We start from the raw sequence: 26,562 nt of genomic DNA, 5'->3' as shown, positions 1-26,562 counted from the left end.
GAAAAGGAATGAGCTACAATGACACACAATAATATAAATTAATCTTAAAAATAATGTTGGGGCACCTGGGTGGCTCAGTCAGTTAAGCCTCTGTCTTCTGCTCAGGTCATGATCTCAGTCCTGGGATGGAGCCCCATTTCAGGCTCTCTGCTCAACAGGGAGCCTGCTTCTCCCTCTTGCTCTGTCCGCTTGTGCTCACTCTTTCTCTCTCTCTCTGTCAAATATGTAAATAAATCTTTAAAAAGTACATTTAAAAAATAATGTTGAGGGGCGCCTGGGTGGCTCAGTGGGTTAAAGCCTCTGCCTTCAGCTGAGGTCATGATCCCAGGATCCTAGGATCGAGCCCCGAATCGGGCTCTCTGCTCAGCGGGGAGCCTGCTTCCTCCTCTCTCTCTCTCTCTGCCTACCTCTCTGCCTACTTGTGATCCCTGTCTGTCAAATGAATAAATAAAATCTTAAAAAATAATAATAATAATGTTGATTGAAACAGACCAAATATAGAAGATATGTATATACTATATGATTCCATTTATATAAAATATAACAACTAGTAAAATTAATCTATGGTGTTAGAATTCAAAATAACTTTTACCTTGGGAATGAATAAGTCTATTGATTGGGTAGGTGCTGGGAATCCTCTCCTTTTTGTGTCCTGTGTGGTGATATAAGTATACAGTCACTTCGAGAGATTTCATTAAGCCATACACCAATGATTTATGGACTTACTCTATATGGATGTGAGACTTCAAATTTTTTTAAGTTTTTAAAAACTGATCTATAGTGCTGGAAATCAGGATAACATGTCCCTGTGGGAAGGAGGAAGGAAGAGTTGTTGGAATAGAAAGGGGCATAAGAGCATGTCTCTGAGGATTGGCAAACTTCGTTCTCAACCATGGGTATTCATTTGTGGTAATCCATAGAGCTATATATTTGGTTTTTTTAGACTTTCTATATGTGTGTTTTAGTAGAAAATGTTTTTAAAAACAAGAAAAAAATATTTACACATCTACTAAAATGAGGATTTGAAATGTGTGTATATTTTAGGAGTCTATGTAATTTATATTTCTTCATAGTCTCATTGCTTATAAATAACATAAGACAACATTTTTTGTTGTGGAATTCAGGGTGCAATCAATTTCACTGGGGCAAGGACAAGGACCCATTGCTGAAAGAATGATCAAAGAAGCAATGAAATCAGGAAACTGGGTATTTTTGCAAAACTGCCATCTTGCTGTTTCTTGGATGTTGGCAATGGAAGAACTAATTAAAACCTTCACAGATTCAAGTATGTTGAAAATAGCAATTGCAGAATAATAGCTTTTTAATAATATATAATATATATTAATTATATAACATATATAATAATATATAATATAATATAATAATAGCTTTTTATGTAGACTTTCTATAGTAGGGGCAGAACTCTATACTGTATTTTGTACTATAAAACCCTAAGCTAAGATGATTTCTAAGACTCCATTCCACCTCGAAACTTCTATGATGTCTATGAAAGTTAATATTCTTGATGCTTCTGCAATTATAAGAGGAAAAGGATGAAAAGGATGAATCCAAGCTTGTAGTAATTTTTTATTGTAGGAATTATGTTTCCCCATATTAAAGAGGAAGAATTTTAGAACTAGAGAGTTTTAGTTAAATTACACAAGCCAAACCTGAGAAAGGATCTTCAGAATTCCAAGTTGTGGGTATGATCCACTGGATCATTTCTATTTCATGTTCCTTTCTATGGAGGCCATTTGAATTCAAAATAGATTACCTAAAGGTATGGTAAAAGAAATAGAAAAATGGACTTAAGACAAAGAAAGGAAATTCCATCTTTCACTAAGAGAGAAGATTCACAGATTCAGATTGCCACCAATCCACCTAGAGTCATGTTTCACTACTTCTGATTCTCTGCGACTCCTGTACCAACTAACCCTCCTCATTTTAGAATGTTAGTATGAAAATAATTGAAACCTTAGGAACAGTATTTTTGTTAATAAGCAGGGTGAGCCCCACTTTCCTGCTAACCTAGGATATCCAGAGCCCTTTCTCTGGGGTCTTCCTTTATGCCCAGACCGCAGAAGCCTTCTGGGAAGGTGAGAGCTATACAGCCGGTCTTGCAAGTGACTTTACTTACTGCTGACTTTATAAAGTGGCCAGTCTATACCGGACACTACCACGGAGCCAAGACATAGCAGCCATCCCCTAAAGATCCCTCATTTCCTGGTTCCCCCACCCCTTGCATCTGTAGGCTGCTTCTTGCAGCAAGGATAAAGTTGTTCACATCAACCATCCAGAATTTCCACTGTTTTTACCCTTTTGCAGTGCAATAAGAGAGGCCAGCTTCCAACTTGGCTGGTGGCTTATTTCCATTTAAATAATTAAAGAAAAAAATAACAAGAAGGTATTCACCACTGTTCAGGGGTTGCTGGTGATTAGGATTAAAATTAAGAAGGAAATGGAAGGCATCAAAAAAAGCAATTTGCTGCAGTGCAACTACAGTAGTGGAACTACTTCAAAATTGGGAGACGTTGTTAAGCCTCATGGTGACTGGGACAAGAGCGAGTATATGCTGGAAGCTGGACAGGCTATGGAAACCAGCCAAAGTTGACACCTTTGGCTTACCAAAGCTTAAATGGATTTAAAAAAATCATCTTCTGGGGATGCCTGGGTGGCTCAGTTGGTTGGACGACTGCCTTCGGCTCAGGTCATGATCCCGGAGTTCCGGGATCGAGTCCCGCATTGGGCTCCCAGCTACATGGGGAGTCTGCTTCTCTCTCTGACCTTCTCCTCGCTCATGCTCTCTCTCACTGTCTCTCTCTCAAATAAATAAATGAAATCTTTAAAAAAAAAATCATCTTCTGGCCTGTGTTACAATCATTTAGTAATGTACCTATTTGAGTTCTGATGTTTAACCTAAACCCATTTAAAATAAAATACATTCAGGTAATAACCTGAAAAGAGTAAGTGAACAGAAGAAAAAAGAAACAAAGGAGGAAGCAAAAACTCCAGACTTGAAATTCTAAGATCCAAGTAGACTTCTGCCCCTACTATTTCTTGTCTATGCTACGATATCTCCTCTCTGGGCCTCAGTTTCCCCAGCCATAAGATGCCCACATGGTAGCTTCCCTAGAAATCCTATGCTAAGATAATTTCTAAGACTCCATTCCAGCTCGAAACTTCTATGATGTCTATGAAAGTTAATATTCTTGATGCTTCTGCAATTATAAGAGGGAAAGTGTGAAAAGAAAAGTCCTTCTTTAAATCTGCTTTTCTCATGTTTTGCATTTTTGGTTATTGAAATCATTAGCCCTAAGACTTTGGTTGATGTCTGACTTCTATACCTAATAGTTTTTACCATGCAAGCAACTTTAGTATTGCTCTAGAATTGTACTGGAACTAACTTAATTTTAGTTATTTAATGTAGTTCATGAATTTAGATTACCAAAATAAGGAGCATAAATTCAGCTTTAATCTGCATTCATTCAATAAGTATTTGGGAACCTACCATGTACCATGCACTGTTCTAGATGTTTAAGGTAGGGCAATGAACAAAACAACCATAGATATCTACCCTCTTAGAACTTAAATGTTAGTGAGAGGGAATGAACAATAATTAAACCATATAATAAATAAGTAGTTTATATGGTATGATAGAATGTGGCTAGTGCTTTGGGGGAAAAGAAAACAAAAAGGTCAGAATGAAATGGGGGGGGGGGTGCTAGGGAGAAAGAGTGGATAGCAATTTAAACATGTAATATGGGTAAACCTCTTTGAGAAGGTAACATTTGACTAAGACTTGAAGAAAGTGAGGGAATCTAAAGGAAGAGCATTCCAGGCAGAAGGAACAGCCAATGAAAAGACTCTAGCGAGGGAGCAGGCCTGGAATGTTGGAGAAACACAATATGTACTTAAAAACCAGCACCAAGAAAGTCATCCTTGGGTGATGACTGCATCTTCCTGTAATAGGAACACCACTTTTCCCAACTTTGCTCTAGCCTTTTGAACCCAGAAGGAAACTCATTTTCTTACATTTTCAGTGCAGAGCTCACAAAGTAAGCATATTGACTTAAACTTCTTCATGGTACCTATGAAGTCTGTCCATACCCCTGCACCTTCAGTTCCCTTTGAACCTCTCTGTAGAGAAATCCCTTTCTCCTCCATAGGACTTTCTGACCATTTTCATGCAATTTTCCATAAATTGAGTCGTTAAAAAACAAAACAAAACACTTCATGAGCACTGGCAATAACTGTCCTATTTTTTAAATGAAAATTTTCCCAATCTCAGAGGAAAGGCCCTTAACACCTCCAAGTATTGAAAATTAATGTGTTTTTAATTTCTTTACTCAGATGTGCCAGTTTCTGGATTGCCAATCTTTCATGTATTAAGAGTTTCTATAAAAATTCCTCCCACCTCCACTTTGAACATTTTACAACATAAAAGACTTAAAACAAACTAGTCTTTAAACAGAACTTACGGTGGTTTTTTGCTACCTCGTAATAAATATTTGTTATGTAAAGTATTAAGTTAAGCATTTTCCTTTTTTGTTGTCTTCTCTTTGTTTTAAACAGATATCATTATCAAGGATACTTTTCGACTCTTTTTAAGTTCCATGCCTAGCAGTACATTTCCTGTTACAGTTCTTCAAAATTCTGTCAAGGTAACATATGCCTATGGTTGGAATGATGCGAACCAGTTGGCCTTAGTGTGTTCCCCAAGTGGGTCCAGGGAACTCAAGCCCCGCGTAGGACCTCGTCAAAGTCTGGGTGGCCCAGGTGGGAAGGGGGAAGTCAGTATCCCTTTACCTGATAGCACACAGGTAAACAGTTTGGCAAGCCACGCATCCTTGTGTGTCCTAGTCTGTTGATCCTTCAACTCTTTAAGAAAATGTCAAGGATGCAGAGTTGTGAGAATGGAACCCCTCCCAGAATTAAGAGAATATTTCAGCATGTGAGAGACAGGAAGGCCTACAGGTAGTGTGGTTGCTGGATTTCAGTGCTGGAAACCTCCGATATATGGGAAGCCTCTGCATATGAATGATCACTCAGGAACATGAGATGCCTCTTCCTTCCCTGTTATGTCATCAAGAGATGCCATGTGTTGGGATGCATGAAAAATCCAATAGGGAAGGCCTGAACATACTTTCTGGCCCATATTTAGAAAATGGACACAAAAGAAATTGTCTGAGGTTCTTGTGGAGACGGTTCACCCACTGTAGGACTAAAGACCCCACCAGGCCTGACTCTGAAGAGACTGAGGCTGAACAAGATACAGAGCAGGCCCCCACATGCCAGGAATGCCCCCACAGTTATCAGTTATCTACATGTTCTCGATGGCTTCAGTCTATGTGTGTTATTCAGAAATAATGCAAATCTATAAAATCCCCCCTCTCTCTGCCCCCTGTGTGTTGAATCCAGGTAACCAATGAGCCTCCAAAAGGTTTACGTGCAAATATCAGACGAGCATTTACTGAAATGACACCTTCATTTTTTGAAGAAAATATACTTGGAAAAAAATGGAGACAAATAATATTTGGCATCTGTTTCTTTCATGCAGTTATTCAGGTACACTCATTTCTTTTTTTTTTTTTTTTTTTTTTTGCTTTTTAGTGGAAACAAGAAAGTGCATTATGTTAATAAATACAGAAAAAGTGGGAATTACAGGAAAGCTTACAAGTTACATTGTGAAGTGCTGAGGCTCTATTCAGGGTCTGAAATGAAGCTGTTCTCACTCAGTAGCTGATCTCGGTACTCCCCTCACCTCTGCAGCTCACAGCTTTGCCTCCCAGCTCTACTCTGATTTGACTAACGGACACTGTCACCTCATATGCATGAGGTCAAATTCAAAAGCAAAAAAAATAAATCTCTTCAGCTATGCCTCACTCCCAAATCTGCTTCCCTCCAGACTCTACTCCTGAAATTGGTAGTCCCATATCTCCATAATTTCAGGATTATTTGTATTATTCCTTCTTTGCACATACATATCATGTGAGTCTATAATTTTTTCTTGCAATAATTTCATTCTTGCCTGTTCTGTTTGACTGGGCTCACCACCCTTAAGAGCCTCTTCCCTGTGACCAGAGCCCCAAGGCCCCTGAAAAATGACCTTCAACTCAGTACTACTTTCTCCTTCCCTCTGCTCAAAGTTCACTGCTGTAATTTGGTGTCCAGACTGTGACCCTGCACTTAAATTCTGACTCTATGACTACATGTTTCTAGATAGTGTCTTATTTAGACTCGCTCCGTGGGTTTCAAATGTGTATGGTCTCCAGAGAAAGAACCTATAAAGAAAAAAAAAACAAAGATTAAATACACAAGATATGAGATAAATATGTAAACAAGGTCTTGGAGCAGATCCAACGTTGGGACTAGGGTCTCCAGGTGTGACGCCCCATTGTACAAAGAAAAACAGCTAAGAGGGGCGGTGGTTCAAAACTTAGAGAAATTTCAAGATCAAGAGGAGGGAATATGAGACCTCTGGTGTAATCATCAGTTTGGAATTAAGAAATAAAAGTGGGATAGGGAAATAATGAGGGAAGGGAAAGGCTTCACAATGTGAAGTCATGAAACAAGGGTTAGGATTCTGTGTACCATTTAAAAAAAAAAAAAAAAGATGTCACTGCAGAGAAGTCAGTATGTAGTCAGCGCATTGTGACATGACTGAAAACCCTAAGTGATGGACAGACTCCTTAGAACAATAGAGAGTAGTTCTTGCCACTAGATGGATGATTAGCATATTTTTTTTCTACCTATTTTGATGGGGAAACATTTTATTTTGCCATGAAAGACAAATGTCCTTTTCACAGACCTATTATATTTTCAGTAATGTCAAATTTTCTTTTGGAAATTTTGGGGAAGAGCCAGGACTGGAGGAAGAGGTGCTGCCCATGTTTGCTGAAAGCCTAGATGAAGCTAAACTTCATGATCTTAACTGATTTTACAGAATGAGGATGCCCAAATTCAACAGAAACCTTTTATTTCTCAATACTTCATACAAACTTAATTTTCTCAAATTTTATGTAGAACTATTTTCATTGTCCCTTCTAGGAGAGAAAAAAGTTTGGCCCTCTTGGCTGGAATATTTGCTATGAATTTAATGACAGTGACAGGGAATGTGCTTTACTGAACCTCAACCTTTATTGTCAAGAAGGAAAAATTCCCTGGGATGCTCTCATTTACATTACTGGTACGTATGCCCACGTGGCCAGGCCACGGCCCTTACAAAGATGGCATCTTTTCCCCAATATTCGATAGTGGTGATGATGACTTCTGATAGTCCCTTTGTGAAGATAAGACCATGATAAGAATATCATGAGAATATTTACACATAAGAAATGGGCAGGTATTTTCCCAAATACTAACAGCAAAACTTATATCACTTTTGATACATACCAAGTACTATGTTCAGCACTTCCCAAGAATTAGCAGATTTAATCCTCACAACAACCCTATGAGGTGAGGACTGTTATGTCCCTATTTTATACATGAGGAAACTGAGGCACACAGTTTATAAGTGATGGAGCCAAGATTGAAATCCAGTCAGTCTAGCCTTGAGAGTCTGTGCTCTTAAATTCAAGAAATCTGAACATTGATTGACTAGTAGAGATCTTTTGATTCAGGTACTTGTGAAAAAGGAAAAGCTATTTCAGGAATTACAATTTTTAGCAAATATTAATTGTGGCCACATGGGACCTTGTGCCGAAAATTAGGTCCAACGTGGAATATGTAGGCCCAAGTAATGAAGAAGAAATTATTTGCACTGGGAAGTGGGGAAAGAAGAACACTCTGAAAAGGGGCAGAATGGGAATGGGGGGTTTTCACTGGTGAGTAAGGGAAATGGAGAATAGAGGGTGATCAGGTGAACTTGAGCCTTAGAAGGCAAATAAACCTTGGAAATAGAGGGCAGTGAAACAACACTGAAAATGAATGAGGACCATCCTCAGAATGGACCAAAAGGGGTGGTCTTGGAATCCAGGGGGCTACTTTATACTTCGGCCTCTAGGACTCCACTACTCCAGTGGGGCCAACATTGCTTAACAAAATGGTGATGGTCAATTGACCTTATACTGATGATCAGCTTACTTTCAACAAAGGTAACAGGGCAGCCCAGTGGAGGAAGGATAGTTTTTTCAACAAATGGTGCTGGTATCCATCTGCGAAAGGATGAATTTGGATCCGTATCTCATATGATACACAAAAATTAATTCAAAGTGAGTCCTGTGAGAGTTAAATGTAAGAGCTAAAAATATAAAGATCTTAGAAGAAAGCATATAAGTAAATCTTTGTGACTTTAAATTAGTGACTTACTAGATATGACACAATAAACACAAAAAATAAAAAAAAGTCATCAACATTTAAAATGTTTATACTTCAACAAACACCATCAAGAAAGTTAAATGACAAGGCACAGACTGAAGGAAAGTATCTGCAAATCATTATGTCTGATAAGGCACTTGTATACAAAGTATATAAAGAACACTTACAACTTAACAGTGAGAAGAAAAATAATCCAATTTAAAAATGGGAAAAACAATGAATCTTGGAACACTGAAAAAATAAAAAAAAATTTTTAATTAAAAAAATAAAAATTGGCAAAACAGAGCAATCTATACTTTCAATGCCATCCTGATCAAAATATCAGTGGCATTTTTCAAAGTCTGGAACAAACAGTCCTAAAATTTGTATGGAACCAGAAAAGACCCCAAATCACTAAGGAAATGTTGAAGAAGAAAAACAGAGCTAGGGGCATCATGTTGCCTGATTTTAACCTTTATTACAAAGTTGTGATTACCAAGACAGCATGGTATTGCCATAAAGACAGACACATAAACCAGTGAAACAGGGTAGAGAGCCCAGATATGAACCCTCAATTCTATGGTCAAATAATCTTTTTTTCTTTTTTAAGGTTTTATTTATTTATTTGACAGAGATCACAAGTGGGCAGAGAGGCAGGCAGAGAGAGAGAGAGGAGGAAGCAGACTCCCTGCTGAGTAGAGAGCCCGATGCGGGGCTCGATCCCAGGACCCTGAGATCACGACCCAGCTGAAGGCAGAGGCTTTAACACACTGAGCCACCAGGCGCCCCAGTGGTCAAATAATCTTCAACAAAGTAGAAACAAATATCCAGTGGAAAAAAGACAGTCTCTTCAATAAATGGTGCTGAGAAAATTGGACAGCTATGTATAGAAGAATGAAATTGGACTATTCTCTTTCACCATACTCATAACACAGAGATAAACTCAAAATGGATGAGAGAATCTCATCATGAGACAGGAATCCATCAAAATCCTGGCAGTATCCATCAAAATAGGCAATATAACCTCTTCAACATTGGCCACAGCAACTTCTTTCAAGACATGTCTCCCAAAGGCAAAACAAAAGCGAAAATGAACTTTTGGGACTTCATCAAGATAAAAAGCTTCTGCATAGCAAAGGAAACAGTCAACAAAACAAAGAGGGATCTCACAGAATGGGAGAAGATATTCGCAAATGGCACTACAGACAAAGGGTTGATATCCAAGATCTAAAAAAAACTTCTCAAACTCGGGGCACCTGGGTGGCTCAGTGGGTTAAAGCCTCTGCCTTCGGCTCAGGTCAAGATTCCAGGGTCCTGGGATTGTGCCCCACATTGGGCTCTCTGCTCAGCAGGGAGCCTGCTTCCTCCCCTCTCTCTCTCTGCCTGCTTCCCTGCCTACTTGTGATCTCTGTCTGTCAAATAAATAAATAAAATCTTAAAAAAAAAAAAAAGAACTTCTCAAAATCAACACCCAAAAAAGAAATAATCATGTCAAAAAATGGGCAGAAGACATGAACAGACACTTCTCCAATGAAGACATACAAACAGCCAACAGACACATGAAAAAATGTTCATCATCATTGGCCATCAGGATACCACCTTACACCAGTTAGAATGGCAAAGACTAACAAAGCAGGAAACAGCAAATGTTGGAAAAGATGTGGAGAAAGGGGAACCCTCTTAAACTGTTGGTGGGAATGAAAATTGGTGCAGCCACTTTTGGAAAATAGTATGGAGATTACTTAAAAAATTAAAAATAGAGCTACGCTATGACCCAGCAATTGCACTACTGGGTATTTACCCCCAAAGATACAGATGTAGTGAAAAGAAAGGCCATGTGTACCACAGTGTTCATAGCAGCAATGTCCACAATAGCCAAATGGTGGAAATAGCTGAGATGCCCTTCAGCAGATGAATGGATAAAGAAGATGTGGTCCATATCTACAATGGAATATTACTCAGCCATCAAAAAGGATGAATACCCAACTTTTGTACCAACATGGATGGGATTGGAGGAGATTATGCTGAGTGAAATAAGTCAAGCAGAGAAAGTCAATTATGGCATGGTTTCACTTACTTGTGGAACATAGAGATAACATGGAGGACATGAGGAGAAGGAAAGGAAAAGTGAAGTGGGGCAAATCAGAGGAGACAAACCATGAGAGACTGTGGACTCTCAGAAACAAACTGAGGGTTTTAGAGGGGAGGCAGGTAGGGAGATGGGTAACCTGGTGGTGGGTATTAAGGAGGGCATGTATTGCATGGAGCACTGGGTGTGGTGCATAAACAATGAATTTTGGAACACTGCATCAAAAACTAATGATGTATTTTATGGTGACTAACATAACACAATTTTTAAAATGGGTAAAAGATTTGAATAGACAATTCACAAAAGAAGACATATAAATGCCCAATAAGCATGTGAATAGATGCTCAGTTGAAGGAAATGAAAATTAAAGCCAGAATGAGTTACTACTTTATACTGACTAGGATCACTATAATTAAAAAAATTAAACAACAAATAAAAGAGTAATGAAGTGTTGGCAAGGATGTGGAGAAAGTAGAACCTTTATACATTGTGGGTGACAATGTAAAATTATGGGGCTACTTTGGAAGATTTTTTAAATAGACTTCCCATATGGCCCAGAAATTCCACTCCTAGGTATATACCCAGGAAAAAAATGAAAACACATGTTCACACAAAAAACTTTGTACCTGTTTATAACAGCATTACTTCATAATAGCCCAAAAGTGAAAACAACATGAACTTCCATTAGCTGGTAAATAAAAACACAATGTGGCATATCCACACAATGTACTATCCAGCCATTAAAGGAATAAAGTACAGATATGTGCTGCAACATAGGTAAACCTCACACACTCTATGCTAAGTAAAAAAGTCAGGGACAGGGCTGCCTGGTGGCTCAGTTAGTTAAGTAACCTACTCCTGATTTCGCCTCAGGTCCTGATCTCAAGGTCCTGGGATTGAGCCCTGAGCTGGGCTCTGTGCTTGAGATTCTCTCTCCAGCTCCCTGTACCCTCACCCCACTCTCTCTCTCCATCCTTCTCTCTCTCTCTAATAATCTTTTTTTTAAGTCAGCACAAAATACCACATTGTATGATTCCATTCATATGAAAGTTCCAGAAAAACCAAATATATACAGACAGAAAGTAGATTTCTGGTTGCATAGAGCAGGGGCAAGAATAGGGAGTGACTGAGAAGGGGCACAAGATTTCTTTTGGGGGATGATACAAATGTTTTATTGTTTTTAAGATTTTTTTTATTATTTATTTGACAAAGAGAGCACAAGTAGAGGGAATAGCAGGCAGAGGGAGAGAGGAAGAAGCACGCTCCCTGCTGAGCAGGGAACCTGATGTGGGGCTTGATCCCAGGACCCTGGGATCATGACCTCAGCCGAAGGCAAGATGTTTAATGGACTGGGCCACCCAGGCACCCAAAACAATGTTTTAGAATTAGATTGTGGTGACGGTTACGCACATCACAGGCTTACTAAATATTACTGAATGATACATGTAAATTTTATGTGGATTTTATGATTTTTAAGTTATAGCTCTTTATTAAAACGTTTTTAAAAACAGGAGAAAAAGGCTGGGTGCTTTATCCATAGGGTGGTATTTTTGGCAGTCATTTATGCATTAATCCAGAAAATACTGCCAAATACTCTACAATAGTTGCTAGAAATGCAAAGATGACATAGACCCTGTCTGCCAAAAACTCATGGTGTGGAGGGTGGAGATAATGCATAAACCCTATGTTAGGATAATAACCAAATCAGAAGTGAATGCACAATGCTGTGGGAATTCAGAAGGAACAACTAACACGACCCCGGGGAATCCAGGAAAGCTCCACTGGGAGCTGAGTGCTGACCAGCTACACTGAGCGAAGTTGGGCTCACTAGGAGAGAAAAGGCAGGAGAGCACAGTGGGCTGAGAGAACCGTAACATAAAAGCCCAACGGGCTGAGGTTTGGCCTGATTATAGTACTTGTGAGCAGTTCTGTTGGGCTGGGGCATAGTATGAAGAGGGGATATACATGGAGGGGAGCTTTATAGTCAACAAAATGGGGGGAAAAAATAAAAAAGGTAAGCTGAGGGCACATCCTAAAAGGCCTGTGTGTGTTGTCAATAAATTTTGGTTCTCCTTTGTAATCAATGATTGGCAATCATAGCCCTTTCAGCTGCAAAGAGATACAATAATTTGCAAAGCTATAATAAAAGCAACATGAAGGACTGAACAAGAAGATACAGCAACACCAGTGGGGAGACTAAACAGCAGAGAATAGGGGTACCTCCGTACTCTCAGATAGTTAAGCATCTGCCTTCCACTCAGGTCATGATCCCAGGGTCCTGGGATTGAGCCCCATGTTGGGCTCCCTGCTCAGCGGGGAGTCTGGTTCTTCCTCTCCCTCTGCTTCTCCCGCTGCTTGTACGCTTTCTCTCTCTCTCTCCTCTCTCTCTCTCTCACAAATGAATAAATAAAATCTTTTTTTAAGATTTTATTTATTTGATAGAGAGACACAGCGAGAGAGGGAACACAGGCAGGGGGAGTGGGAGAGAGAGAAGCAGGCTTCCCACTGAGCAGGGAACCCAATGTGGGACTTGATCCCAGGACCCTGGGATCATGACCTGAGCCAAAGGCAGACGCTTAACAACTGAGCCACCCAGACACCCGTAAAATCTTAAAAACAAAACAAAATTAAAAACCCCCATAAATATAAACAGGAGAAAATAAAGAAATACTGAGGAGGCTTTAAATCTGAGAGGGATTTGGGGGTGGGGGAAGTCTTAAAATTTTATAGCATAAAGTATGGCAATACGTAAGTCCTAGAGACAGATCCGAGCTCAAAAGCATGCAAGGACAAAGCCAAATCCAAGGCTATCCCTCAGCCAGCCCCTGTGGGTTGGAGAGGAAGAGAAGGAGGAAGCTACCACCCTGGGATCTACAACAAGACCCTCGGGGACTGTGATGCTTGGGCCAGGAAAGGTGATGGACATTTATGATGGACACTTCCTCCTCAAGACCCTCTTCTGGGAAGACCAAACCCAGAAGACTACTTCCTAAAATTGAGCCCCAAAGTGAGTCATCTACTCTGAGTCTAATTACTTATTCAGTATGATCCAAGAAAAGGAAAAAACTCAGTCTGGATGGAGAAGCACAAAGTCTTATGATTTGTAAGGAAAATATTTCTGTGCTCCTTCTCAAAATGTAGATTGTCCTTTGTGACTTAAAAAAAAATACTTTAGGGCAACCCTTTCCTCTCACCACCTACCAACTACAGAAGTCTTCATTTTCCTGGCCACCCTCCTTTTCCAGACACCATCATGCAACTGGAGAAACTTGATCTTACATTCCCATCCAGCCCCAAGGATCCAAGAGGAGCTTTGACTTAGGCCCAGACCTGATGGACCCACTACAAATATGTAACTGAACTTTGTGTTCCAAGATTTTCTAGAAGGTGACTGAAGACTATACCCAAGAAAATACAACAGCATCTCTTTCTTTCCTCTTAGAATTGCTAATACAGAGACTTAGCTACTTGACCATTAGCATAACACCTATTCTACCTCTACTCCCCTCCCTCTGAGTGGCTGACCCAACATGACAGACCAACAGTGCTTCAACAGGAGAGGAAAGATAAGTGTCCCTATAAGAAGTGCATGTAAAGACATTGCTCCCTTAGAATAAATAAATTATTGAGATTCCAAAGACTGAAATAACTTTCAACCAACCATCTGAGCTTGAAAGAGAATGAAAAACATTTCCTCCTGACATAATGGAAGTCATAGAGATGAGAGTGGATGAACAGTCAGAGGATTCAGAAGTTGACAATGTCAGGACCATGGGTCAAATCCTTCTGGGAGCACTACAGTGATAAATAACAAAATGTAGCAATGGATCTGGAGTTTTCCCAAGGAGTTATATCAGCAATAGATATTATTCCAATGCAGAATAGATATCATTCCTACTTATAGTTTTGGGATGACAGTGGAGCATGTTGAAAGTAGTTTATCTATGAAAAAAGAGATGGATACTAAAAAGTTTTAATTCCCCACAACATCATTTCTGTCAGGCAAGTTGTCTCTTTTGCCTTGGACCTATCTTTCCTTCCTAGCTTAACTTTAATAATTCTAAAGTATGTATACAGTTTGAATGTCTTGTTGTAAATGTTTTGGTTCCATTTATTTACTGGCCTCCAAAAGAAGCAGTGTTGCCTAGGAATTGTATATGTTTTAGAATACTGTGATCGATGCTAGAATAAGACCCAAAATCAGTATTTTGCAGCAAAAGAAGAAAAAGAGGAAGATGAGGTGGAGGAGAAAGAAAAAGAAAGGGGAGGAGAAAGAAAAAGAAAGGAGAGCAGGAAGAAGAGGGGGACAAAGAGGAAGAGGAAGGAGGCGGAGAGGAAGGAAGGGAGCGAGGGAGGAAGGAAAGAAGGAGGGAAGAAAAGAAAAAAGAAAAGAAAAAGAAATATGTAAATAAATCTCAGTGGCTTTGGTTCTGGTTATTTGGGGAAAGCAAAATAATTAGGGTAGGGTACATATACTAGGTTTTTCCCCTGCCTTTTATTCTCTTTTTAGGGAGTAGTGGAAAGAAACTCTGATATGCTTTTTACTTTCAGTTCCAAATAAATATGTATGTAAATAAATCTATTGGGATTTGGGTATGCATATCACTAAAAAATATGTCTTAAAATGCAAACTCCTTTTCAGGTGAAATTACATATGGTGGTAGAGTTACAGACACCTGGGATCAAAGATGTCTTCGTACAATCTTAAAAAGGTTCTTTTCTCCTGAAACATTAGAAGAGGATTATAAATATTCAGAATCAGGTAAATGACTTTTCAATAATCTGCAAAGGACATTTTCCAAGAAGTCATTTGTGGTATCTCTCAGTTTTCCATCTAGGAGTTCTTGGTGTCCAGCCATCACAGCCCAGTCCCCATGTGTGCCTGCCTCAGTCCCATGCTTGACCACCTCCAAAACTGGTTAGGCAGTTAAAGTACAAAAATATCTTTTATGCAATAACCACTTGGAGTCCTTCTAAAATGGGTCATACTCAGTCTAAATGTGTTTTCAAAGTTCTATAAATTTGGAACCCTTGCCAATGTGTGGCTTTCAGCAACACACCCTAGACTCCCAGAATCTTGAGAAGTTCTAAGAAGACACCCTGAAAGATTAAGAGACTGATCACAGGCTCGAGACCTCAAGAAAAGGGAAAGAGACCAGGCATAGTAATGAAGGCAAAGAGAGTGGAGAAAACAATTCCCTTTTCTGTGGAAGACCCTTGATTATAGCCACCATCTGAACAGGCAGAGAGGACTAAATTTGATAGTACAAAGCTGATCTATTTGCAATATGTTTGCCTTCTGTGTTTGCAATAAACAGGCATCTATTTCGCACCCTTGGCTGACAGCCTACAAGAGTTTAAAGACTACATTGAAAATCTGCCTTTGATGGATGACCCAGAAATATTTGGAATGCATGAAAATGCCAACCTAGTGTTCCAGGTATGTGGCTTTTAAACTAAAATACATTTGCATACTGTGTATGTAAACTGGAAACATCAATAATCATCTCACTAGTTCCATAAATTATTATATAATTAAATGAGAAAAGTAAATGTTTCACCTCAATTTCAGCATTCGATTCCAATTTAGCCTGCTCCCTCTGGATCCCTCACAGCACCCTGATATCACCATGCACTTTTCCCTGTCCAAAGCCATGAAATAAGGTCCGTCCCTTAGGACCTGGAATACTGGAAAGGTTGGAGACTAGGTTTGACTCACAAGGCTGAAGGGAATCATCTTCCTTTTCAACTTAAATTTTTCCCATACAAGTGTTAGAGAGGGAGATCTACCTAGATATCAATGAATCCACAAGAAACAATAGTAGTACTTCCAGGAAAAAAAAAAAAGACCCAGGTGGTCAGTGCTCTGCCACCCTATGTCATGGTTCTCTGCCATCAAAAATTGCTTTGCTGGGAGGAGTAGGAGACTGAAATATCATAAGGTCCCAGGAGTTTAGCTAGATAGTTATCAAACCATTCTGAACACCTACAAACTCAACAGGAGATAGAAGAGAAAAAGAGCAGCAATTCTAAGAACAGAAAATCGACAACATTCCGGAAGGTAGGACATGGGGAGATGTGAATCCGATGCAACTGGAAGATAGACCATGGAGGGAGGAGCCAGCTCCTGGCAAGTGGTTGAGCAGCAGAACACAAAATCAGAACTTTCAGAAGTCTGCTCCACTGGGGGATGTCGCTCCAGAGCGTAAGCAGCAGATGGAACCCTCCCAGGGACAGTGTGGTTTCTCAGGACCTGTGGGGACACAAAAATACCAGGGATGCCTGAGGGTGGCAGAGCTCCCAGGTATCTGGGGAAGCCAGCTACAGAGACAGAGCTGAGGAGTGAGCTCTCAGCTCAGGGTTACCTTAAACTGTGATCTGAGCCACAGCCAGGCCCTGCTCTTCAAGCAGGGACCACACAAGTGGCAGATCTGGAGAGACCTCCTCCTTCCTCTTCTGAGGAGATCTCCTCCTTCCTCCTCCAGGAGGAGCAGAATCTGCTGGGTTTGGAGACTCTAAACAGGGCTATGCACCACAGATAGAAATGCTTGGTCACAGGCAGGTGAGCTCAGAGTGCAGCCAGAGACCAGGGAGACAGGAGGGATTGACTGCTTTTCTCTGAGGGTGCATTGAGGAGCGGGACCCTGATCTCTCAGCTCCTATGGGCTGGTGGGAGACTGGAAGGTCACCATTCTCATTTTTGTCCTCCAAAGCTGTACAGAAAGCATTCAGAGAACAAAAGCTACAGAGAGCAAACTGAGCAAAGAGAGAGAGCCTAGAAGTAACAGACCAGAAAGGAACAGAGACAATAGACAGTAACAGTCACCTTACAAGCAATACAATGGTACTAAATTCATATTTTTCAGTAGTTACCCTGAATGTAAATGGGCTAACTGCCCCAATCATAAAACAAGGGATATCAGTATGGATAAAAAAACAAAAACAAAAAAAAAAAAACCAAAAACAAAACAAACAAACAAAAAAAAAAGCAAGACCCATCAATATGCTGTCTGCAAGAAACTTATTTTAGACCCAAAGACACCTCCAGATGTAAAGTGAGGAGGTGAAAAACAATTTACCATGCCAATGGACATCAAAAGAAAGCTGGGGTGGCAGCCCTTATATCAGATAAATTATATTTTACACCAAAGACTATAATAAGATATGAGGAAGGACACTATATCATACTTAAAGAGTCTGTCCAACAAGAAACTCTAACAATTTTAAATATCTATGTCCCTAACATAGAGCAGCCAATTATGTAAACCAATTAATAACAAAATCAAAGGAACACATCGATAGTAGTACAATAATAGTAAGGGATTTTAATACCCCCCCTTATTGAAATGGACAGGTCATCTAAGCAAAGGAGCAACAAGAAATAAAGGCTTTAAATGACACACTGGACCAGAGGGACATCACAGATATATATTCAGAACATTTCATCCCAAAACAACAGAATACACATTCTTCTCTAGTGCACATGGAACATTCTCCAGAACAGATCACATCCTGGGTCACAAATCAGGTCTCATCCAGTATAAAAGATCACTATCATTCCCTGCATATTTTCAAACCACAATGCTTTGAAACTAGAACTCAACCACAAGAGAAAATTTGGGGGGCGCCTGGGTGGCTCAGTGGGTTAGAGCCTCTGCCTTCGGCTCAGGTCATGATCCCAGGGTCCTGGGATCGAGCCCTGCATTGGGCTCTCTACTCAGCAGGGAGCCTGCTTCCTCCTCTCTCTCTCTCTCTCTCTCTCTCTCTCTCTCTGACTGCCTCTCTGCCTACTTGTGATCTCTGTCTGTCAAATAAATAAATAAAATCTTAAAAAAAAGAGAGAAAATTTGGAAAGTACTCAAATACATGGAGGCTAAGGAGCATCATACTAAAGAATGAATGGGTCAACCAGGAAATTAAAGAAGAATTTTTAAAAATTCATGGAAACAAATCAAAACGAGAACACAACTGTTCAAAATCTTTGGGACACAGCAAAGGTGGTTCTGAGAGGAATATATATAGTGGTACAAGCCTTTCTCAAGAAACAAGAAAGGTCTCAAATACACAACCTAACCTGACACCTAAAGGAGCTGGAGAAAGAACAAAGAAACTTTAAACCCAGCAGAAAAAGAGAAATAATAAAGATCAGAGCAGAAATCAATGAAATAGAAACCAAAAGAACAGTAAAACAAATCATTGAAACTAGGAGCTGGTTCTTTGAAAGAATTAATAAGATTGATAAACCCCTGGCCAGATTTGTCAAAAAGAAAAGAGAAAGGACCTAAATTAATAAAAGCATGAATGAAAGAGGAGAGATCACAACCAATGCCAAAGAAATACAAACAATTATAAGAACATATTATGAGCAATTATACACCAGCAAATTTCACAATCTGGAAGAAATTCCTAGAGACATATAAACTACCAATACTGAACCAGGAAGGAGTAGAAAACCTGAACAGACCCATAACCAGTAAGGAGATTGAAGCAGTCTCAAAAATCTCTCAAAAAACAAGAGCCCAGAGTCAGACAGCTTTCTGGGGGAATTCTACCAGACATTTAAAGAAGAATTAATACCTATTCTCTTAAAACTGTTCCAAGACATAGAAATGGAAGGAAACTTATTTTATGAGGCCAGCATTACCTTGATCCCAAAACCAGACAAAGACCCCATCAAAAATGAGAATTACAGACCAATATCCTTAATGAACATGGATGAAAAAATTCTCACCAAAATACTAGCCAATAGGATCCAACAGTACCTTAAGAGGATTATTCACCACCACCAAGTGGGATTTATTCCTGGGCTGCAAGTTTGTTTCAACATCCACATCAATCAGTGTGATACAATACATTAATGAAAGAAAGAACTATATGATACTCTCAATAGATGCTGAAAAAAGCATTTGACAAAGTACAACATCCCTTCTTGATCAAAACTCTTCACAGTGTAGAGATCCAACATACTTCAATATCATCAAAGCCTTCTATGAAAAACCCACAGTGAATATCATTCTCAATGGGGAGAAACTAAAAGCTTTTTCCCTAAGGTCAGAAACATGGCAGGGCTGTCCACTATCACCACTGCTCTACAACATAGTACTAGAAGTCCTAGCCTCAGCTATCAGACAACAAAAAGAAATAAAAGGCATCTGAATTGGCAAAGAAGAAGTCAAACTCTCAATCTTTGCAGATGATATGATACTTTGTGTGGAAAATCTGAAAACGTCTGCTCCAAAACTGCTAGAACTCATACAAGAATTCAGCAAAGTGTCAGGATATAAAATCAATGCACAGAAATCAGTTGCATTTCTGTATACCAACAGCAAGGCAGAAGAAAGAGAAATTAAGGACTCGATTCCATTTACAATTGCACCCAAAACCATAAGATACCTAGGAATAAACCTAACCAAAGAGGCAAAGAATCTGTACTCAGAAAAAGAAATTAAGGATGACACAAAAAAATGGAAAAACATTCCATGCTCATGGACTGGAAGAACAAATATTGTGAAAACATCTATGCTACCTAAAGCAATCTACATCTTTAATGCAATCCCTATCAAAATACCTATTTTTTTCAAAGACATGGAACAAATAACACTAAAACTTATAAGGAACCAGAAAAGACCCTGAATAGCCAGAGGAATGTTGAAAAAGAAAACCAAAGTTGGCGGCATCACAATTCCAGACTTTAAGCCCTATTACAAAGCTGTCATCATCAAGACAGTATGGCACTGGCACAAAAACAGACACACAGATCCAAGAACAGAATAGAGAGCTGAGAAATAGACCCCCTACTCTATGGTCAACTAATCTTCGACAAAATTGCAAAGAATGTCTCATGTTATAAAGACAGTCTCTTCAACAAATGGTGTTGGGAAAATTGAACAGCCACATGCAGAAGAATGAAACTGGACTATATCCTTATACCACACACAAAAATAGACTCAAATGGATGAAAGACCTCAATGTGAGACAGGAATTCATCAAAATCCTTGAGGAGAACAGAGGCAGTAACCTCTTTGACCTCAGCCACAGCAACTTCTTCCTAGAAACATCACCAAAGGCAAGGGAAGCCATGGCAAACATGAACTATTAGGATTTCATCAAGATCAAAAGCTTTTGCATAGCAAAGGAAACAGTCAACAAAACCAAAAGACAACTGATAGAATGGAAAAAGATATTTGCAAGTGACAAATCAGATAAAGCGCTAGTATCCAAAATCTATAGGAACTTCTGAAACTCTACACACAAAGAACAAAGAATCCAAACAAGAAACGGGCAGAAGACATGAATAGACATTTCTGCAGAGAAGACATCCAAATGGCCAATAGACACGTGAAAAAGTGCTCCACATCACTAAGCATCAGGGAAATACAAATCAAAACCACAGTGAGATACCACCTCACACCAGTCAGAATGGTTAAAATTAACCAGTCAGGAAAGGACAGATGTTAGCAAGGAAGATAAGGGGAACCCTCCTACACTGTTGGTGGGAATGCAAGCTGGTGCAGCCACTCTGGAAAACAGTATGGAGGTTCCTCAAAAAGTTGAAAATAGAGCTACTCTATGACTCAGCAATCCCACTAAGGATACAAATGTAGGGATCCAGAGGGGCTCGTGCAACCAAATGTTTTATAGCAGCAAGTTCCACAATAGCCAAACTACGGAAAGAACCTAGATGTCCATCAACAGATGAATGGATAAAGAAGATGTGGTATATATACACAATGGAATACTATGCAGCCATCAAAAAGACCGAAATCTTGCCACTTGCAAAAGCGTGGATGGAACTAGAGGGTATTATGCTTAGCAAAATAAGTCAATCAGAGAAAGACAATTATCATATGATCTCCCTGATATGAGGAATTTGAGAGGCAAGGCAGGGGGTCGTCGGGGGAAGGAGGGGGAGATGAAACAAGATAGTATCAGGAAGGAGACAAACTATAAGAGACTCTTAATCTCATGAAACAAACTGAAGGTTGCTAGGGGGTAGGAGGGTAGGGATAGGGTGGTTGGGTTATGGACACTAGGGAGGGTATGTGCTATGGTGAGTGCTGTGAAATGTGTTAAGGCTGGGGATGCACAGACCTGTACCCCTGGGGCAAATAATACATTGTATATTAATTTAAAATTTGCTTTGCTATTTAGTGAGGAGTAAGAATAAAATCTTGTTTTTCATTATTCTACTTTCAGGAAGAAAAGGAGGTGGCCAAACAAAGTGTTAATATTCATTCATATCTGATTGTTTGTTCTATAGGGGGTGGGGCATGGAGCAAGGGGTGAAGGAAGGGAAAGGGGAGTATAGATACAGTAAGACTTGCTGCATCCTGTGAGAAATATGGCACTGTCAAAAGAAGTAGCACTCTTAGCAGTGTGTACCTAGGAGTGTAGTTTTGTGTTTTTCATTTGTTCACTATGATGTGAGCTCCATGGTATGTTTTTATGTCTAGCCTCCCTTTCTCCATTTTTCTGGTAGAGTATATGCCCTACTCCCAATCTCTTCCTTTTGGAATTACAGCCCCTTCCCCATTCCATGAAATTTTGGTAAGACCCCCTTACCTTCAGAGATGGGCCAGTGACTCAGCCCTGGCCAAAGTCAGCAAGCACTCCATCACCTAGCCACTGGAATTGGTCCAAGGAACAGTTACACAGTGCATGTTAGGTGAATGAGAATTCTTCCTTAAGCTTTAGTATATAGAGAAGCTAGGATTGGAGGAGGAATTTCTCTTTCCTTTGGAGTGACTGGTTAAGATACTGTATGTCTGTAGCTGTCTGTGGCCTTATCACTGACACTCAACCCATTCCCCCAACCACTTGGAAGAAGTGCATCTGCCATAGGAAAGAAAGAAACGACCAAGCATGTACTGGAGAGAAAACATTAGATCCATTCATCCTGAGACCCATGTGACTTACGTTCTCTTCTTCCCAGTGTATGAGCCAACAGATTTCTTTTCTTTGATTAGCCGGTTTGAGTTAGCTAATTCTGCCTGCCATCAACAGAGTCTTTACATTAAAGATATGATTCCTTCCTCACTCCAGCAAACTATACTTACAGAGATGCTTATTAGAAACTCGTAAAGAAAAGTGGACCTTGACCTGTGCACATCAGTTGGAGGAAAAAGGCAGAAGTTGCCTCCTAAGACAATAATGGATATTAGTCAAGGGCCATCTGTATAGACTGTCTGTGCACAAACATCTATTATCACTTTTTTCATTAGAGGCTGAATAAATGGAGAGAAAAAAAACACAGAGGCTGAGTAAATAGGGGAGAAAAACATACTGAAGGATAAAGGATAGGAAACATCATCTGCCTGTAGAAAGAAAAAGCCAGAATCTGAGAACAGGCTGACATGTAAATACAGAGGATGCCATGAGATGCATAAGAATAAAAACTGTCAAGGAAACTAAAAATACCACAGCAGAATTAAGAACTACTCTGGAGACTTATAGACCTGGACTGGTATATAGATTATCACACGTGTGATATAGAGGACAATAAACTTTCCAGAATGGAGACTAAAACGTCCAAAAATAGGGGTGCCTGGGTGGCTGAGACCACTAAGTGTCTGCCTTTGGCTCAGGTCATGACCCCTGGGTCCTGGGATCGAGCCCTGCATGGGGCTCCCTGGTCAGCAGCAGCATCATTCACAATAGCTGAGCCGTGGAAGCAATCCAAGTGTCCATTGACAGGTGATAAGCAAAAAAATGATATATACATACAATGGAGTATTGTTCAGCCTTCAAAAGGAAGGGAAATCTGCAATATGCTACAACATGGGTGAAACTTGAAGACACAACACTAAGTGAAATAAGCCAGTCACATAAAGACAAGCACAATATAATGCTATTTATATGAGGTATTTTAAGTAGTCAAAATTCTAAAAACAGAAAGTAAAATGGTATTTGCCAAGGGCTGGGGAAAGGGAGGAATGAGGAGTTACTGTTTAATGGGTAAGGGGTATCAGTTTTAAGAGATGAGAAGAATTATGGAGTTGGATGATGGTGATGGTTGCACAGCATAATTAATGTATTTAATTCCACTGAGCTGTATAGTTAGACAGTTTTTGAAGAATTAAATTGTACATGGATTTTTGACTGTTTGATCGAGAGGGGCAATGCCCCTTACCCCAACATTGTTCAAAGGTCACCTGTACTGTGCCTTTCCATTGAGCACATTTTACCAATCCTATCTTCAACATAAAAATTTCCCTTTTTTGACAGTTGCCATTATTTCTATAAGTAAACTGTGCTGCAAATTATTTTCTGAGAATTTGAGTCTTCACCATTCTGTCTCTTCCCACCTTTATAGTACAAAGAGACCAACACTTTAATCAACACCATACTTGAGGTCCAGCCAAGGTCATCTTCTGGTGGAGAGGGAAAAAGCAATGATGAAATTGTCCAAGAACTTGTTGCTTCAGTCCAGACCAGAGTTCCAGGTAATAAATTATCCCTGGCATCTGTATATCATGGGACTTTTAGGAATAAACTCAAAAAGCTGAGTGATGAGCAGGTATCCAAATCTGCTTTATTACACATAATTTTCTTTATGTAGAGAGCACTTCTGACCTGGAGCTCTCCATGGAAGCCTTGAGCATCTCAACAAGTCAACTGCCAGAAGCATTAGGAGCAAGTTGGTTTCTAAGCCTACGAAAGTTAACTAGCCTTTTTTCTGAGCTTCCTTGTACCTCTAGACCTGTCCTCGCCAAGACAGAACCCACTAGCCACATGTGGCTATTTAAACTTAAATATAAATAAGTAAAATTTAAAATTCATTTCCTCAGCTGAACCAGCCACATTTTGAGTGCTACCATATCAGACAACACAGAAGACATTTCCATTATTGTAAAGGGTTCCATTAGACAGCTCTGCTCTAGAATCTGTGTCATTTTTTTCTAGATTCAAGAGAAATGGCTAAATTATTATTGCCTTGCTTTCTGGTAAGTTAAGGAATCTTGCCAAGTGATCAGAGATCTACTCTCACACTTTTCTTAGAATGACTAAAGATTTACACTTCCTAGTCTGGTGTAAAAGTAAACTGTGTTTCTCTCTCTACTCACAACACTCTTGACATAAAATGTGTGCGCTTCAATTCTCCAACTCTCTGGACACCAACTGGGTATCCTACAATCCAATTTTGACACTAACCAGAGTTAGCGCAGACCCCACAGGTTAAGGGCTCAACCCCATAAGACTGTCCTCCACTTTAGATGCCAATCTCAAGTTCCAAGTTGTGACCTATACTTCTGACAAACTGGCAATAATTTGGGGGTTCCCACAACCCCTTTCTTAGGTTTATAATTTGCTAGAATGGCCCACAGAACTCAAGAAAACACATTTACCAGTTTATTATATTAAAAAGGTACAGATAAACAACCACAAAAAGAGGTACATAGGCCACGTCTAGAAGAGTCTCAAGAGCAGGAGCTTCCATGGAGTCAAGGTACACCACCCTCCTACTACACAGCTCTCCAAACCCCTTCAGTAAGGGTCTTTATGGACGCTTCATTATTAGGCAAATAGACTAAGTCATTAGCCACTAGTGATTGATTCAACTTCTAGCCCTTCTCTTCTCCAAGAGGTCAGAGGAGAAAGCTGAAAGTTCTAAAAGTCTAATCGCATGGTTGATTCCCCTGACAACGAGCCCTCCACCCTTCAAGGCTTTCCAAAGCCACATCCTTAACAAAGACTCTCCTTTCACCCTTAACACTCAAAAGCTATTTCAGAGCCAGGGTCAAAGCCAAATATAAAAAATGATGCTCCTATCACTCCTTTTACTTAGGAAATTACAAGGGTTGGGGGGGCTCTAGCCAGGAGGAACCAGGGACAAAGGCCAAAATAGATATTTATTATATCTATTATATCACTGTACCACAAACAGAGTCTTGCCAATCCTCCTAAGACTCCCCCACCCCCAGAAGAAAAGGCCTGTGTGAACTCAGAAGCCAGTCATCTCCCAAAACAGGCCTTCAACAGAATGCCTCCTGAGCAGAGGGTTCTGTTGGTGGTGAAGCAAACTGAGTCAGGTTAGGAGGGGATTTTAAGCAAACAGAAGATGGAGGGCTGGGTGGAAAAGGGAGGCATTGGCAGATGGCTAGCTGGAAGGCCATGTACTTGGTTCAGAGAGTTCTACTGACACCTAGGAGAGCTTTCTCTCTTAGCTTAATAAAGCACATATTTTCAGTGTGAAATAAATATGCCATCTGCTAAGGCAAAGGGGACAGGGATGTGACTATTCAGTAAGAGAACTGAGGGTTTGGGATAGCCTCTCAGGGGCTGATAGGGGACTGGGATGTGTAAGCACAGCACTGCAGATGACCCAAGACTAGAATGATCCGCACCACTGTGTGAATGTTCTAGAGCAGTGAAAATGCAAATTCAGAAGGAATTCAGTATGTGGACTTCAGAGCCACTCACTTACTAACACTTTACTCAGACATGCAGGCAAAATGCTGGGCCTTCATTTTTGTACAGCTTCTGTAAGCCTCCATTTGCTAGACTGTAGGGAAAACAAAGAGCAAAACTTTCCACCCAGCCTGAGCTACAGGCCTAAAAACTGAGTCCGTCCCTTTGAACAGTGCTCAGGAACAAGAGAGATGCTGCATCTGCCTCTTCCCTCGCTCCCCACCCCCAGCCACCCCCTCGTCTCTGAGAGGCAATGCCTGTGCGCAGGGAAGAGGGAGGCTTACATACACACCTGGCAGAGAAAACTCAGGGTTCCTGGCTCCTCTGGTCCCAGGGATGGCCCTTACCTACCAGGTAGCTGCTGGTCCTGCCGGCATTTGCCACTGAGGTCTGTGCGCGGCCGGACTCCCACTCAGTCGAGGCCCGCTGCAGAAGTCGGCTTTGTAAGAGTTAAGCTAAGCGCATGACAAGGGCAGTGCTATGAGGACCACAGTCCATGATGATCAGTCTGAGGAATCAGCTGTGTGTGTTTCAGAAACACTAGAAATGGAGAGTGCGTTGGAGAGCCTTTTCGTCAGGGATCCTCAAGGACGCCTTAACTCCCTGACTACGGTGCTCGGACAAGAAGTGGACCGCTTTAACAAGCTACTGAAGCTGATACACGTATGAGCGCTCCCTGCCGGCACTGCCTGCAGGCAACAAAGCTTTCTAGAAAACTGTAGCCTCATAAGAGTCCTCCGTTTCCACCACCTCAGCATTTCCATTTGGAT

General features: G+C 40.3%; 1 protein-coding gene across 5 annotated transcripts in view; it reads left to right on the top strand.

Moving 5' to 3' along the window:
* The window catches only part of DNAH6 (dynein axonemal heavy chain 6), a 220,051-nt gene that overhangs the window by 176,775 nt on the left and 16,714 nt on the right, over window positions 1-26,562 (top strand). For 4 of the 5 annotated variants that reach the window (XM_082743451.1, XM_082743452.1, XM_082743450.1 and 1 more), the window contains 8 exons: window positions 1,125-1,285; window positions 4,573-4,661; window positions 5,419-5,565; window positions 7,048-7,186; window positions 15,027-15,146; window positions 15,703-15,824; window positions 23,697-23,826; window positions 26,328-26,455. In XM_082743451.1, coding sequence (XP_082599577.1) covers window positions 1,125-1,285; window positions 4,573-4,661; window positions 5,419-5,565; window positions 7,048-7,186; window positions 15,027-15,146; window positions 15,703-15,824; window positions 23,697-23,826; window positions 26,328-26,455 — 1,036 coding nt within the window. The remainder of the gene's footprint in view (window positions 1-1,124; window positions 1,286-4,572; window positions 4,662-5,418; window positions 5,566-7,047; window positions 7,187-15,026; window positions 15,147-15,702; window positions 15,825-23,696; window positions 23,827-26,327; window positions 26,456-26,562) is intronic. The other variant, XM_082743453.1, reaches the window with a different exon arrangement.

Source organism: Mustela nivalis (assembly GCF_964662115.1).
Source record: "Mustela nivalis genome assembly, chromosome: 8".
NCBI classification, from domain to species: Eukaryota; Metazoa; Chordata; class Mammalia; order Carnivora; family Mustelidae; genus Mustela; species Mustela nivalis.
This window is presented reverse-complemented; position numbering and strand designations above follow the sequence as displayed.